The sequence below is a fragment of the Berghia stephanieae genome, chromosome 7, assembly GCF_034508935.2.
Source record: "Berghia stephanieae isolate SIO BIC M18660-M18661 chromosome 7, UCSD_Bste_1.3, whole genome shotgun sequence".
In the NCBI taxonomy this organism is placed as follows: Eukaryota; Metazoa; Mollusca; class Gastropoda; order Nudibranchia; family Aeolidiidae; genus Berghia; species Berghia stephanieae.
In genome coordinates, this window is record NC_088366.1 from 17,214,740 (window position 1) to 17,230,488 (window position 15,749).

The 15,749-nt window shown below is 34.3% G+C and overlaps 1 protein-coding gene across 1 annotated transcript; it reads right to left on the reverse strand.

Annotated features, from left to right (window-relative positions):
* Window positions 1-451: 451 nt before the first annotated feature.
* Window positions 452-15,590, reverse strand: LOC144976810 (uncharacterized). Its single transcript, XM_078921287.1, has 8 exons — window positions 15,312-15,590; window positions 12,001-12,104; window positions 9,364-9,419; window positions 8,531-8,626; window positions 7,657-7,798; window positions 6,101-6,203; window positions 5,170-5,262; window positions 452-4,039 (listed from the first exon to the last, which is right to left on the reverse strand). Exons 1-8 carry the CDS (start codon window positions 15,510-15,512, stop codon window positions 2,384-2,386), a joined length of 2,451 nt encoding a protein of 816 aa, XP_078777413.1. The 5' UTR covers window positions 15,513-15,590; the 3' UTR covers window positions 452-2,383.
* Between the last annotated feature and the right edge of the window lie 159 nt (window positions 15,591-15,749).

Genomic DNA, 15,749 nt, shown 5'->3' on the forward strand with positions numbered 1-15,749 from the left:
CTTTGTAAATTGTAAAGCAGTCAACAAGTTAAAAAATATTATAATTATTCTTAAAATACAACAAATTAAAAGAGACAAAAACATAGTATTCAATAAATATTATAAAATAACATAAAAGGCTGTATTGACATATTGAAAAGGAAGGTAAGAATGATAATAGTGATGATGATGATGATGATGGTATTAACAATCTGGCTATATTATATTAGTTCAAGTTCAAAAAGCCCCATCAAAATCTTGAGTCAGGAAAAAAGCTCAAGAGGACCAGCATGTAATTCAATCATAAACTTGAGGTTGGGACTATGAAATTGGATACAAGGACAACAGTTGAATAAATTGATCTTCAGTTTTAAGCATTTTGCATAAGAACAAAGCAGTGAAGGGGAAGTGTGGCCTAACCGTATAACATTAGCGAATTGTATGAATGGCTTTGGACTTCTTCATCTTTGTCTTTTTGTGTTTTTTTTTGTTCGTTCCATAAGAAAAGTTTACGATGCATAGATGGTCTTTAAAGCTTGCAGCATTAATTATCTTATTGTCAATGCCAGCAAAATTAGATGATGAGATTGATGATAATTTGTAGAATTAGGGATCATCTGCGCTTCCAAACACCTTAGATATAATACAACAAAGAGCACTCTTTTCTTTTTGGAGGTTTTCAGAATTTGGAAAACTTTTAGGTCATTCAGTACCAATCAAAAGGAAATTAATGAGATGGTCAAAAGCTTTTGGATCTAACTTGCAAGCGCCTAAATAAATGCAAGACTAAAGGTCATTTCAGCACCAGTAAAAAGATAGATAATGGAATAGTTTTAAAACTTTGATCATGCTAACAACCACCCAAGTTAATTTAAAGGAGATGAGTTCAACAGAGATCAAAAGTAAATTCAAGAGAGGAATCCATCTTTATGACTAGTCTTAAAATAAATGGGACTACATAGTTCCCGTTCCAAGCAATCAAACGTCTGGCCAGAAAATACATTCTCAAATGGCCATAGAGAAAAACTATAAGACATGTAAATTCTAATAATTTGCCATGGAAGCAAACATATTATAATTTCCCCTTAAGCCCTGAGGCAAAACTCAGGAAACAGGAAACAGACAAGGGGGGGGGGGGGGGGGGGGGGGGGGGGGGGGGGTTGGATAAAAATTACAGCAGCATTTTTTTGTTTTTTTTTTTGTATTGGTTACAAATCATTCATCCAAATATGATCTCATATCACAGCCTATTATAAACTTCGTCTCGCAAGTTTCTATTGATCATATTTGAAAGTTTGCAGGACAAAACAAGACCAACTAAAAAAATTAAAAAAATTAAAACAAAATTCTTTTTAAAGGTCAATCAACCCAAATGACTTGAAAGTTTCAAGCTTCCCCTTCACTAACATTGACAAGAGATGTAATGGTTACAAAAATCTGAAAATGGGATAGAAATGGAGTTAATGGTCAATTTGTTCGTCTAATCCATCATGAATGAGTTAGATTTTACACAAGCATTTTCACCAAAAGAGCAGTAAGAGCAAAGAAGTTTTGTGCTCAGACTGTTTGTCACTGCTTTTTCTTGATAATAATACAAGCCAAAATCACTTCGTTGTTACTGCTCTCATGGTAGAAACAAACAGGTCTAGGTTACATAACTGTTATTACTCTGTGAAAGCAAAAGTCCAAAGCCACATCAAAGATTTATACTTTCTAATTGAAAACATACCCATGACAAATCGCTGTTATTGTTCACTTAGTTAAAACAGACAGCCCGAGTCACAATGCTCTTATTGCTCTTTTGGTAAAAAGAAAAGCTCAAGTCACATTGCTGTTACAGCTTTCTCTTGGTTAAAATATATGCCTGAGACATAATTCTGTACCGTTGGAGAAAACAAATGCCTGAGTTACAATGCTGTTACTCCTAGCGAAAACAGATGCCTAAGTAAGATAGTGAAAACAGATGCCCCAGTTATGTTGCTGACTGGTATTGCTCTGTTGATGAAAAAAAAACAAAAAAAAAACAGAAGACAGAGTCGTATAACTGCCTCTGGTTTTGTAGTGAAATGATTAAGATTGACCTTATAATTGGAGTAATGCCTTGAAAGAAATTTGGTTTCACAAAAAAATAAAAATAATAATAAAGTTGAAGCTTCATGGTTGTTTTTGATTTCAATATCATGCAGATGTAGTTTGAAGGCTTTTCCGGTTGGCTCAGTGTTCATCTAAACAACACCATCCTCTCATCTCTCATTGGTCTTTTGTGTTTCATTCATGTTTTGTTGACAAAGGGGAAACGAGTAACATCCACATCATCAGTCTCGGTTAATTAAATTGAAAGCTTCCATTCCATTTTACTACTGTTATTTTTTTCTTCGAGCTTCAAAACAACATTTGCATTAGGTTATTTCAGGGGATGCCAGGGAGGGAATTCCATATGGGTTGGATGCATGCCTGGTAGTCCGTACATGGTTACCGGTGGAATGGGTACAGCACGACCGTCCCAAGGGATATCGTGTGAGGAGTCCCCATGGTGATGGTCATGGAGAAAAGAACTAGCAGTGGGAGGGTAGGAGTGAGCCTCTGGGGGAATATGAAGGGGATTTGATGAAGGGGGTTGTTGAGATGACATTGGTGATGATTGGTGTGGTGGTGGTTGTGTTGGAGGAGGTGGTGGCGGTGGTTGAGGCGGTAATACTAACTGTGGAGGTGGGGAGGAAGACAAAAATGGTTCTTGTTTAACACCCTCAATTTTTCTCTTATGAAAAATTCTCTGATGATTTTTCAAACAGTCTGAACGCTTAAATTTCTTATTACAAGCTAAACAAGTGAAAAGGGATCCTTCTGTTGTGTGAACCAGCCCATGCTTCCTCAGATTTTCCCGAGACTTAAATGACTTTCCACAAACTGCACATTGATGAGGCCGTCCCTGGGAATGAATGTAAGTCATATGACTCCGAAGTGCAGCTAAGTCATGAAATCTTTTGTCGCAAATCTCACACCTCTCAGGCTTCTCCCCAGTGTGAAATTTTCTCATGTGACTTTGGAAATGCCAGCTTTTAGTGCTGCTGCACGCGATCAGCTTACCACACACCTCACACATGACTCGACTGGCGGTCACCCCTCTGAGAGGGTCCTGACGTTTGTTTAGAGGTTTTGCCACCTCCATTTTCACAGCTTTGCTTCCTTTGGTTTTATTGCTTTTCTCACTAGTAGACTTGGTGGGACTTGTTTTTATTTTCAATTTGAGTTTTTCAATTTTTGGTGAAGGTGGTGAGGGTGAATGTGGAGGAAGAGGAGGAGGAGAAAGAGGAGCAGGAGGATTAGGAGGAGAAGGTGGGGGAGGGAGGGGAGAAAGAGGTTGAGGTGGAGAACTTTCTTTTGAGATTAATAATTCTGTATAATTATCGTAATCATCAGTATCCTCATCATCTTCAGCATACTTCACTTTACGCTTGCTGACATCTCGTCTCTTCCTCTTGCTGACATCTTGTCTCTTCCTCTTTTTTCTCTGTGGAGGAGTTTTGGTTTTCTTTGGCTTTGGCTTTGGCGAAGTAATTTTATTCACAAAACTAAGTAATGGACCGTTTAATATTGGTATGTTTGATGAATTTAATTTCTTTAACTTAGCTTTGGTAGCTGCGTTCTCAGTATTCAATGTATCTGAATTGATAAGACTTGAAGATGATAAGTCAGCCCCATTCTCTGTATTCAAGTTGATCACCGGACTGTTGTTGACCAGACTGAGACCCCAGGGTAAGTTGGTGACATTCAACATTGGAATGTCTTTAAAATCCAACAAGGGTATTACATTGTTGCCATCCGAGAAACCTTTTATGGGTGTCAAAGTTTCATTTTCTTCAATGGTCTTGAATGCAAAGGAATTTACAACATTCATTATGGAGTCAACATCTCGCAAATCGGAATCTTCCACAGAATAGTTTTGATTTTTTATCAGCTCATCTGTATGTTCTGTCTCCTTTTTGATGGTGAAATTTTCCGAGAGAGATTCTGAGCGTTTGTGTTGGGTTCTTCTCCGCCATTTCCTTGACTGACGTGTCTGCAATAGAAATTGGTATTTACTAATACAAAGTGAAAGTGAAATATGCAAAAACAATGCATAATTGCAAGAAACTTTTTAGGAAATAAATTATTCTTGCTAAGACAAATAAGCCTGAAATAATAGTGAATATAACTTTTGTTTATAGAGCTTGACTATCCACTGGTAAAGTGCTCAGCATTCCTAGTTCTAAAATTCTAATTTCAATTTTAAAAATAATGGGTATCAAAAATGAATCAGAATTGATTCAGGTTCAATTAAATTGCATATCCATTGTACAGTAAACCTACAGTAAGGACACCAATTATATCTTTGGAATTTATTTTGAAAAATCCAAATGTGAAAATACATATTCCAATCAAACCTGTATAAAGCAGGTTTCCGTTCCTTGTTTCTTATCTTGTTCCTTGTGGATATTGTTATATTCATTTTTGTTAAAATACTTTTATTGGCTGTGGTTTCATTCAGTCTAGAATTTACAATGCAGTTATAGTCAGTTATCAGTAGTAAATAACAATTATAAAGAACCTGAACTAACCATAGGTCTGTTAAGCTTAATGTTCAGAATAGGTTGTGGTCTTTTTACAAAGCTGAAAATTTGTAATAGAGCTCAAAAACTTGCAACAAAATGACTAATAGTTTAACCCTCTCCTTACCACCGATTGGAAAATCATCACAATTGTTATGATGCAGCCATCATTGTTCTCATCCAGATTTCATTTCTTTTTGCTATAGCTATAAAAACTTGGCAATAGAGTAATAGAGCCCATATTGTCGAACAATATTATGTATAGAATGTACTTATTGCTTTTCTGTTTGAATAAGATATGTCTGTTTTTGTATTGGGTGTTTGTGAAGTTTTGGGGAAAATTCCGAAAATGGCTGGTAAGGAGAGGGTTAAGCAAACGAACATATCTTAAAAAGGCACAAAGAAAAAATGTCTTATAGCAACTTTTAAAGTGTGAAATGTAAAGTTTTTTCCAACTAATAAAGATGCAAGATTATTTATCAATATTTGCTACTTTTCTATGACAAGATATGAGAGCAATTTAGCGCTAACTTAAAACTTGCCATTTGAATTCTACCAGATTACCTTTCAAGAAGATACCAAAAAGATAAAATAATCCTACCTCTCTCAAGCTACCAGCCCAATTGCCTCGGTTCCTATCATCAACGTCTTCGTCATTGCTGCAGCTTAAATCATTGTCAAACAGATTCTGCATCTTTGAAATTAAAATGAAAAAAAGGTTATAAAAATAGATTATCTTCTTAGCGTTAAGATTAAGATGCCAGACCTGTAAATCACAGCCGACAAACGTGTCTGAAAAATTTTCACGAAAAATATGGCACTCATGTTTTAAGTCAATATGTTTCAATAAATACAGCGTAAGGTGATGATGATGAAAATAGTAGAAAAACTGTTGCAATATTGTCGGAAATTCGAGATTTGTCGCACAATTTACAGGTCTGAGGTGATCATATTGAATAGATGTGATACATTTAAAAAGTAGCCAAACCTAGAATCTGATGTCTAATGCAGAAAGAGTTTTCACAAAACTTTTTTTATTCATCCCCATAGGGAAATTGGTTTTACAACAAGAGCTTGTAAAACCAATTTCCCTATGGATTTTATTTATTACTATCATTATTGTTATTATTATTGTTATTATTATCATCATCATTATCATTATTTATTATAGCATGTTCTAAATTTGTCTTATCGTAAGGGTACTATTTCTAGACTACTAGGACGAAATCGAGGAAATAAGACCTTGTCACAAATGATTTATCTCCTCCTAGAAAAGCACAGAAGACAGGCAACATGGGACAAAATTGTCAGGCACCATTACAAAATTTGCTTGGCTAACAAACCAACCCCGAAGCAGTACAAATTACAATAACTGTGTTGTAAATAAGGGAAGATTGTAATGTGCAAATCACAATTACCATCTTCTCTTGATGAAATCTGTTATATGTGAAGTAATACAGACTCCTCCCCCCCCATGATGATTTGAAAGAAATTGAGTTTTGCCAATAAAGAGATAAGATCAAAATGCCTACCTCTATCACGGCTTGCACCAGTTTATAAACTCTATTGAGCTCCTCTTTCACCACTGGATTTTTCTTCTCATCAACACAAATACTGAGTAGATCCAAATTGACCCTGTAAAGTAAAAGCAAATGATGATGACGATAATAGTTATGCCACTTTCAACAAGAGTTTTGAACAATACATAACTTTACCAAAAGTTAAGAACACATCCATAATTTACTGTAATATACATTACACATTTGAAGTCTATATTTCCCCATACATAAATAATATATCTTACATTTACCTACCATAGCAGATATACACCAAGGATGTAAGAAATCAACTTATTGAAATGTTGTACAGTGAATCATCAACCACTGGAACTGTCAATAAATTACAGTGACTGATGATCCGCCGTGGGTCATTACAGACAACATAGTTCTTTTTTTGCTTAATATATCAATTAATTACAATTTTATCGTGCATAAAAAGTTTGTGATTGATGGTCCACTGTACAACTTTCCAGTTACCTGAATACTAACATTTTTACTTAAAATATTAATAATTTCATGGTCACCAAGGATAAAGTTTGTGAGTGATGATCCACTAAAAGACAGTCAAATCAGAGGTAGTCATACATTTTTGAAAACACAGCATCATCTGAGCCTATAAATTTTAACCTTGACATGCATGGTGAATTACTAAGAGAACTACAGTGGAACCTCTCTATAACAACACCATCAGGACCGTGAAAATATTTGAAATTCCATTTTCCCCTCTATAGTTTATCGGGTTTAGGACTGGCATGTATGCAATTGCATACACGACCACAAACAATTTTATTTTTTTTAAATTATATTTTATAGTTTGTTTTATTTTCTTTAGTAAAAAATATTTACACACACTGGTCACTTTCAGGTGTGTATAAAAAAATTCATCTATCGCCGCCTGTCTTTGTCTGGAGGAGATGATCTCACACACCATCAGTCCATTGTCTGGCCTATCAAGAGCATTCATTTGTTGTAAAGCAAGCATTCTCGTTGGCTACATGGGATATCATTGGTCAAAGAGTAAGCATTTTTCATTGGCTATGTGCTGTACAAGTATGGGATATCATTGACCCAAGCTTTTTCATTGGCTATGAGGACAAAGTTCATTGGTAGAACAGCTAGCAGTTTCATCGGACCAGGAATTTCAATATCACTATTCAGTGTTTTTGCTAAAATGTATGTCACTATAGAGAGTATTTTCTTACTATCAATATATAGAAAAAAAATCTGGACCTGGCCACCATGTCACTATTGAGAGAATGTCGCTATAACGATTGTCGTAATAGAGCGGTTGTACTGTATATATCTTGAACTGTGTATTTTTATTGCACTGAGAACTGTGTTTTGACTTTTATCACAATTGTTTCAATATGTTAAATTCAATTCTAAGAATATTCAGATGATTGAACTTTCATTCTAATCTATTGCAATGCATAAAACATGTATTGGCCATTATCTCAGAATGAAAATATCACAAAAGTTGATTATAACCAACTGTTAAAGGGGCAGATCTGAGTTTTCCAGTGACTTACTTAGCAATTTGTCTTAGGTATTGAATTTTCTCCTTGAATTTCCGTTCCACCCAAAGAGCATGTTGAAGTTCCTTGATCAGGCTGTTGGTTTGGTTCACACATCGTGGGTTGTTACAAAGTTGTGTCTCATTCTTCATCAAAGCTGTTTAAAATATGAAGTGTTGTTATGTCTAGTTTTAAAAATTAAATGGTGGTTGTGATACTCAGGGTTGCCTTTTGGGGAAAAAAAAATAAATGAAAAAGCCTGAAAATTGTTCTCGAAGTAAAGAGCATATTTGAATATATTTTGTGCAGAGCCCTTAAATCATAGATAAGGATACACATCCATCTACCTTACCCTTAACTGTTGCCCTTAAACAACCAATGCATTCATCTTTTAAAAAAGATTAACTCACCAGTACCGAACAAAGTTAGCCGACAAAAAAATAAAGCATCCCTGATTTTAAGTCATACCAACACTTGGGAAAATTTAGATTGTACATAATATACAGAACAGTCAAACAAGTAAAGTTAAAGTGTCCATAATGCTCCTGGAGCGCAGACTCAAAGAAAAATAAGACAAGTTTAAAGGGAATCCATTTGGAAAAGGACAACAATTAAAGGGGAATAAAAACGACCCCATTGGTAGATCCACTTGGTCTGAAAGAAAAATCATTTGAAATAAAAACATCAAAATTTTGATTTTGCCTTTTGGAATTGCAAAACCTCCATATATTTATTATACTTTTCTCAAAGGACTTAGGATATTTATCAATATTGAAACAAACTCTTAATAGGTCAACATACTGATGATGATGACTATGAACATGATGATGATGAATATGATGATGATGTCTCTGATGACCCATGAAGATGACAAGCTGTAATATATTACCTCTCGTAAGTGATGTGTGTATTTCCTCACTGATGCCCTCACCCGATTCATCAAAAGTCAGCCTCATGACCACCTCTTGCTTTTCTTCATTTCCCCCTATGAATTTTAAATAATTTCAAAAACTTATGAGAGAACTGAATAGTTTTTGCGTAGTGATGTTAATTACAAAATTTTAAAACAAACAAATTGTGATCAACAGAGTCAATTATTGCGTTAGAATTACAAGATGAAAGAAAAATTGAATTCAAAGTCAAAATGATCAAATTTAGGAAATGAATTCTTTTAAAAAATTTAATATAGGAAATAAAACTCACTCACCTTGAAGAAGGCATGTTAACTAAAATTTCATAGGTTAAGTTTTACATTCAATTTAACCCTAAAAATGCTGGCCCTGCTCAAATTCTCCAACCTGAGATGGCTGATGTAAGGAATATCAAGCGAAGTACAGATATCCTTTACATGATAAATGATAAAACAATGTAATGAAAATATCAATATCTATTGGATCAGCTATCTATGAATCAGTTTTGAGAGAATATCGAATGTCAACATCACAAATTTGTAGCACAACAGTAAATGCCTCAAATTGTATGAAAAATAATGAAGCCTCATTGATTTTCAACAACAAATATGACCCGTATCAGTATTTAAAAAGAGTGTATCCTGGTGTTGCAAAGCACTTTCCGCTGAATTAAATTTAGACCTTGACCCAACAACATCATTGAATAGAAGTGTGAGAAGAAGAAAAAAATTGTATTGTCTTAGATTTGAACTTTGGTCTACTTGTGTGTGAATCCAGTGCCCTGCCAACTAAGCCTCAGAACTGAACTTACCTTGTCCTTTACCAACTTCCTCCTTCATTTCACCCGAGTCAGCATGGAATTTATTTCTGAGAAAAGTAAGAATGGTTTAAAATTTCAAAGACATCTGAACAAACACATATAGTTTGTAAAAAAAATCAAGTTAAAAGGGCATCATTACTTGCACTTTTTTTTAACGATTTTAAAAACAATCAAATGCTATACTTTATACCACAAATATTATTGTGCAATTCACCATCGAGATCAAGAGGAGAATTCTATGAATAAATTGGTAAAAAATAAGATTTGATCTCTATTCATGACCTCAAACTTAAATTGCAGCCCCTCCCTGAAATAGTTATATATTATGATTAGGGTTACATGCATAATGTTGTGGTACAGTCTGTAATTGGACTGTTTACTGTATGTCTACATTCTTCGTCTTAACTAGAGGATTTCAAGCGTCGATTGAAGACATACTGCCACAGAGTAATGTAGTGTTATGATGTGATGTATTGCCACGAAGTGATGTTATTAATATTAATCAATACTTCATTTTCTCTTCTCTCACTGTCATTTTCTATTCTTTTTCATCGTCTGTCTCTGTCATTTTCTCTTCTCTCTCTCTGTCATTTTCTCTCTCTCTCTGTCATTTTCTCTCTCTCTCTCTCTCTCTCTCTCTCTCTCTCTGTTATTTCTCTCTCTCTCTCTTTCTCTCTCTCTCTCTCTCTCTCACACACACACACACACACACTCATTGCTATTGATATTAAGGCTCTTGTTTTCTCTTTTCTTTCTTTCTTCCATTTTCTTCTTTCTCTCTCACTCATTCCCTCTTTTATCTTTTAGTTTTAGCCACGGACCGTGCCAGTTGGTAACTCATGAACTATCGATGATATTCCAAGGTGTGACGTCAATTAATATTTATTACTATCTCTCTCTCTCTCATTTTCTTTATTTCTCAGATTTTCTTTCTCTCTTTCATTTTCTCTTCTCTCTCTCTCTCTCACTCTCTCTCTCTCTCTCTCTCTCTCTCTCTCTCTCTCTCTCTCTCACACACATTTCTTCTTTTTTCCTCAGACCGTGCCAGTTGGTAAATCGTGTATTAGCTATTTACGATTAAATGCCAAGGATTGATCTTGTTACAAAAATGTTTTACATGAATTGTTTCTGTGTGCAGTATAATTTCCTTAAAAACAAAGGAAATCCTATACTTTTTTTTAAATCTAGGACTTGGCAGGGATTTGTAACTTCATCCTTCTGTTTAGTTTTTTTCCCCCGGCTGAATTGAAGAAGAAAGTAAGTATCAACCCAAATGCAGAATTTTATCATATTTACATGAACTTGAACTGTCGCTATAAAATGATTTTGAATAGATGTTGTGTATTTAAGTTTAAGTTTGCTTCCATTTTTAAATAAAATAATCAATTCTCAACAAAACAATTACCTGGGATGAAGAATTTAAGTTATGCAGAGAGATTGAAGAAGTTGAAGCTACCAACACTAAGTTACAGGACAGCCAGGGGGGACATGATAGAAACGTACAAAATACTGATGGGAAAATATAACAAAGAAACAGGTGGATTTATTAAGATATCAAGTGATGTTGTTCCAAGAACAGGAAATAGAGGTCATCCACTGAAAATTTACCATCAACATTCTAAATCATCACTGAGAAAAAATTCATTTGCCCTAAGAGTCGCCAACATATGGAACAGTTTACCAACATCTGTTGTAACTGCGAATTCCATAGATCAGTTTAAAATCCATCTTGATAAGTTCTGGTCAGATCAAGAAATGTTATATAACTTCAAAGACAAAATTAAAGTAACTGGAAGTGAGGCAGAAATGAACCCAAAGATGACTGAGTCCGGTGAAGAGGAGCCTAAAAAGGACCTGTATCGGAAACCTACTATAAGTAACTATAAGTAATGATATTCCCCCACCCCCCAAACAATAATTGTGTTTTAAAAATAATTACACACTTTATAAAAATATAGATAATCCATCAAACAAATATCTGCTGACAGCTGAAATCAAATGTGTTGCCAGAATGAGTGAAGTGACTGTTAATAATCTTTCTACATAAAGTATATATACTATAGCCATCATCATAGACAAAAATGCACATTTATACAGAATATCAGAAGTTCACAAAAAGTGAATGCTCTTCGCAATAATTAATTTCTTCCTTCATCAAGCCATATAAAGACACTTTCCTTTCAAGTGTAAATACTCTTATTATATACACCTATGCAAAAATGACTTAACATTTTTACAAGCTAAATTACTATTATTTTACTTTGTTTAGAGTCAAGAATTTTACATCACCAAAATTTATACACATGGATGCTTAGTTATTTTGCAATATGTCAATCACAGCGTAGAATGACGAATATTTTTGTAAGAAAACAAATATTTCGGCTGCCACCCTCTACTGCGAATAAGCACTTCGACCTCGGAAATCATGCAAAACAGGAATTATAAAGCATGTTACTGGGACAATCATGAAAACGCAAGTTCTTAAATTCTCGAGACAGAACCTTTTCACATGAACGTGCCTGATTGAACATTGCCATGTTATCTGTACTATTTTAGAAACAAACAAGATAATAGCTAGATACTGAAATTCCTACTTACAAATACACAGTTGTATGGATTATACCCTACCTTGTTTTAGATCTAAGTTTAGGTGAATGATGTGATGGTGGTCTATCAGCTGTAGGGTCTGGATACTTGGTTGATGGTTTGCCATTAACGACTTCTTGGAAGTGCTTTGAAAAATAAAAAAACAATTCCAGTATTTTAGATAACATTCTTTTGAACATCTGACCCTAATCAACAAAAAGAGAATTACAGACTTGCCAAATGGAACAAAGATGAGAACTGGAAATCATTAGAAAAATTCCGAATTTTGAGGGAGAAAATCTGTACCGACAAAATACATGATTTCTAATTCTACATATATGAATTGTCACTTTAAAATACTTTTAAAAATTGATGCAATGTTAAATTCAAAATTTAAAATTCTGAATTTTTTCCAAAGGTTTACCGTTCTTTTCTTTGCTTTCTTGTGGCTTGGTAACCAATACATTACTTACTAAAATGACAATATTTTAAACCAATTCCCTCTCTAACATTTTGATGAAAAAATTTGAACCTTTGGGAAAAAAAATCTAAATTTGGCCAATTTGGGATAGGAAAAAATCAGTATATATAATACCAATTAAATCGGTAAGTAGTTTGTTCTAATCATATTTTAATAGGCAAGGTTCACTTATACTTGTACTCTAGCCGGACATTATATGTCACTGATTTCAACAGTCTCAGTGAAGCTACAGATGAGATCTCTTCTCTTTGCTCTCTTAGTCGAAATGGATACAATGGCAGTGTTAATTCAAAAACAGAAAACAAAACAAAAATGAAAACAAAAAAGAAAAATCATGGTTTTAAAAACAATCAAATGCTATACTTTATACCACAAATTTTATTGTGCAATTCACCATCGAGATCAAGAGGAGAATTCTATGAATAAATTGGTAAAAAATAAGATTTGATCTCTATTCATGACCTCAAACTTAAATTGCAGCCCCTCCCTGAAATAGTTATATATTATGATTAGGGTTAAATGCATAATGTTGTGGTACAGTCTCTAATTGGACTGTTTACTGTATGTTTACATTCTTCGTCTTGACTAGAGGATTTCAAGCGTCGATTGAAGATATTTTTATTCAGACAGGCTCTCTTTTGATTCTGTGTATAATCATCGTTGTTTGTGTAATGTGTTAGGGTTTAATCTTTGTTATGCGCCCAGGTCCCTCCAGATGAAGGGATATTTGGCGCACTTTAAATTTATACCATTATTATTATTATTTTTAATAGGTAGTGTCAATTGCCAATAACCTTGACAATTGTCAAATCGTCAACTGCCAAGGACCGTGTGTCAGTTCATCAACTACGCGTGTGTACTTTTTACTGCCACGGAGTAATGTTAGTGTTATGAAGTGATGTATTGCCACGGAGTGATGTTATTAATATTAATATCAATTAATACTTCATTTTCTCTTCTCTCTCTCTGTCATTTTCTCTTCTTTTTCATCATCATCATCATCATCTCTCTCTCTCTCTCTCTCTCTCTCTCTCTCTCTCTCTCTCTCTCTCTCACTCTCACACACACATTTCCTCTTTTTTCCTCAGACCATGCCAGTTGGTAAATCGTCTATTAGTTATTTACGATTAAATGCCAAGGATTGATCTTGTTACAAAAATGTTTTACATGAATTGTTTCTGTGTGCAGTATAATTTCCTTTAAAACAAAGGAAATCCTATACTTTTGTTTAAATCTAGGACTTGGCAGGGATTTGTCACTTCATCCTTCTGGTTTTGTTTTTTTACCCGCTAAATCCATAAACAACAGTAAATTTTGTTTTGGTATGATTTTAACTCGTCTTGGAATTCATGAAAAGACTTATAAAAATTAAAAACAAATGCCAACGAGTGTAGACTCGGTCCTTTCCACATCGATTGACTAAGGAATGAATGATTGGAAGAAAGTGACGGGATTCGAGATTCGTATGCGCGCAAATCGAGGCTCGACTGAAATCACCGCATGCAGCTGAAGAGTTCCAATTTCACTCCTTGGCAGTTGATGAACTATCAACTACCAAGGACTGACTCCTTAGCAATTGACACTTCCTTATAGTTTTCAATATGGGACAGATAGCTTAAAAAACTGCTGAAAATCCCAGAAACAAAGTAATTCAAAATGGAATAAATGTCTTGCTTGTCTTGCGGTTACTCTTACAGCGGTAATAAGTAATAGTACTAAATTAAAAATAGCAAAAATTTGGCACAGCAACGGGTCGCCTCTCTAACTCTAATTACAATTACAGTACGCACACGCCAAAAAGTTGAACTGCACAGTCTTTTGAGTCTGAGTCTGAGCATTATAATCACCTATAATTTATCATATTAAAAAATCTGATCTGTCAAGTTTTTTTTTATTTTTACAACAGTAACAGCTCTAGACTGATATAAATGCTAAGTCAAATGGTTGTAGTTGTGTTGGTGTTAATTTCAATCAATAACAATTCAATAACAATAACAATCTTCTTATTCTTAGACTTAGTCTTAGACTATTAGACTAGAACTTAGACTAGGTACTTTGGTAAACGTCCATTTGGCCCTCCAGCAGGGAGCCGATAAATGGCCTAGTGGCTGTGACCCGATTTTTTGGACTTTTGAGTGATGGGTCTCAGAAAAAGTTCCATAGATTTTTTGTTTATGGATGGATTTTAATGATTGATGTCTTATTTTCTTCAGGAGAAATTAATCTATCGTTTGGTGTAGTTTATTTTAAAATCAATGACAATTTAGTATAACTTTTGATTATGGATAAAATAGGGTATAATTTAGCTTTGGATAATTAAAAGATTAGACCTTGGTAAATCAAAATTTCATGCTGGCACGTTTATTTAACATCTTAACTTTTTTATAAAATTAAATTCAGGGCAAAGTTGTATACCGCATCCATGAAATTCGTTCCAGTAAAATCCGTACACTCAAATCTTAGCGGCCATTTTAGACCAGTTTTGAAATCCAAATGGTGGTTACTACCGGAAATGCAACAATTTTCAGGTCACAAAGTCCGTCAGTAAATAACAAAGGCAAATAGAAGACCATTTTTCAGCCTTTAAACTAACATAACTTTTTTTCTGCTTATCTGATTTTCACAATTTTGGTATCATTAGAATCGTGTTGAAAAGCACTTTAAAATGATATAAGTTTCATTGAGCTCAATCCAATTTGAATTTTTTACCAAAGTACCTACTTAGACGTCTTAGTTATGATGACACTCGCTTCCATCACTTATTGGAGATAGCAATATTAAAATGCATTAATGACCTTCAATTAATTTAATGCCCTCAAAAAGTGTGAGCATCAGTCGAGAAATTTGGATTCAGTAGTAGTAGTAGAATTACCTTGGAGCAAATGTATTTGTGTTTAATGTTATCAATGTTGAGTTCCTCGAGAGGTCTTCCACAAGCTGCAATCCATTTTAGGCACCTCTCCCGATTCTGTGATGGTTTGATGAATGGAATGAAAGTGAGCTTATCATCCAGTGTTTCTGGACGTCGACTGTCTGACTTGCAGTTTGCCCACTGACAAACTTTCCCCACCATTGTCTCCAAAAAATTTGGAAAGACACTCTGGATATGCCAAGGCCCAAAGATGGAGTCCCAGCCGAAAACATCAGTAGCAGCAGTAGCAAATCAAAGATACATCGTGATAACCAATTTTCGTTATTTAAAAATTTACAAATAGTTTATTCGTATAATTTATTTCTTTTTAAAAGATCTTCTTGTGGCAGCAGCTTCTAATGGTAATGTCTCACACTAAAATATTATGAGGATCTATCC

Coding starts and splice junctions, on each gene's coding strand:
- LOC144976810 (XM_078921287.1), bottom strand. CDS start 15,512: ATGGTGGGGAAAGTTTGTCAGTGGGCAAACTGCAAGTCAGACAGTCGA. Junction 9,420..12,000: donor AAACTTAGATCTAAAACAAG/GTAGGGTATAAT, acceptor TACTTTTCTCAG/AAATAAATTCCATGCTGACT. Junction 5,263..6,100: donor TGGTGCAAGCCGTGATAGAG/GTAGGCATTTTG, acceptor TTAATTTCAAAG/ATGCAGAATCTGTTTGACAA.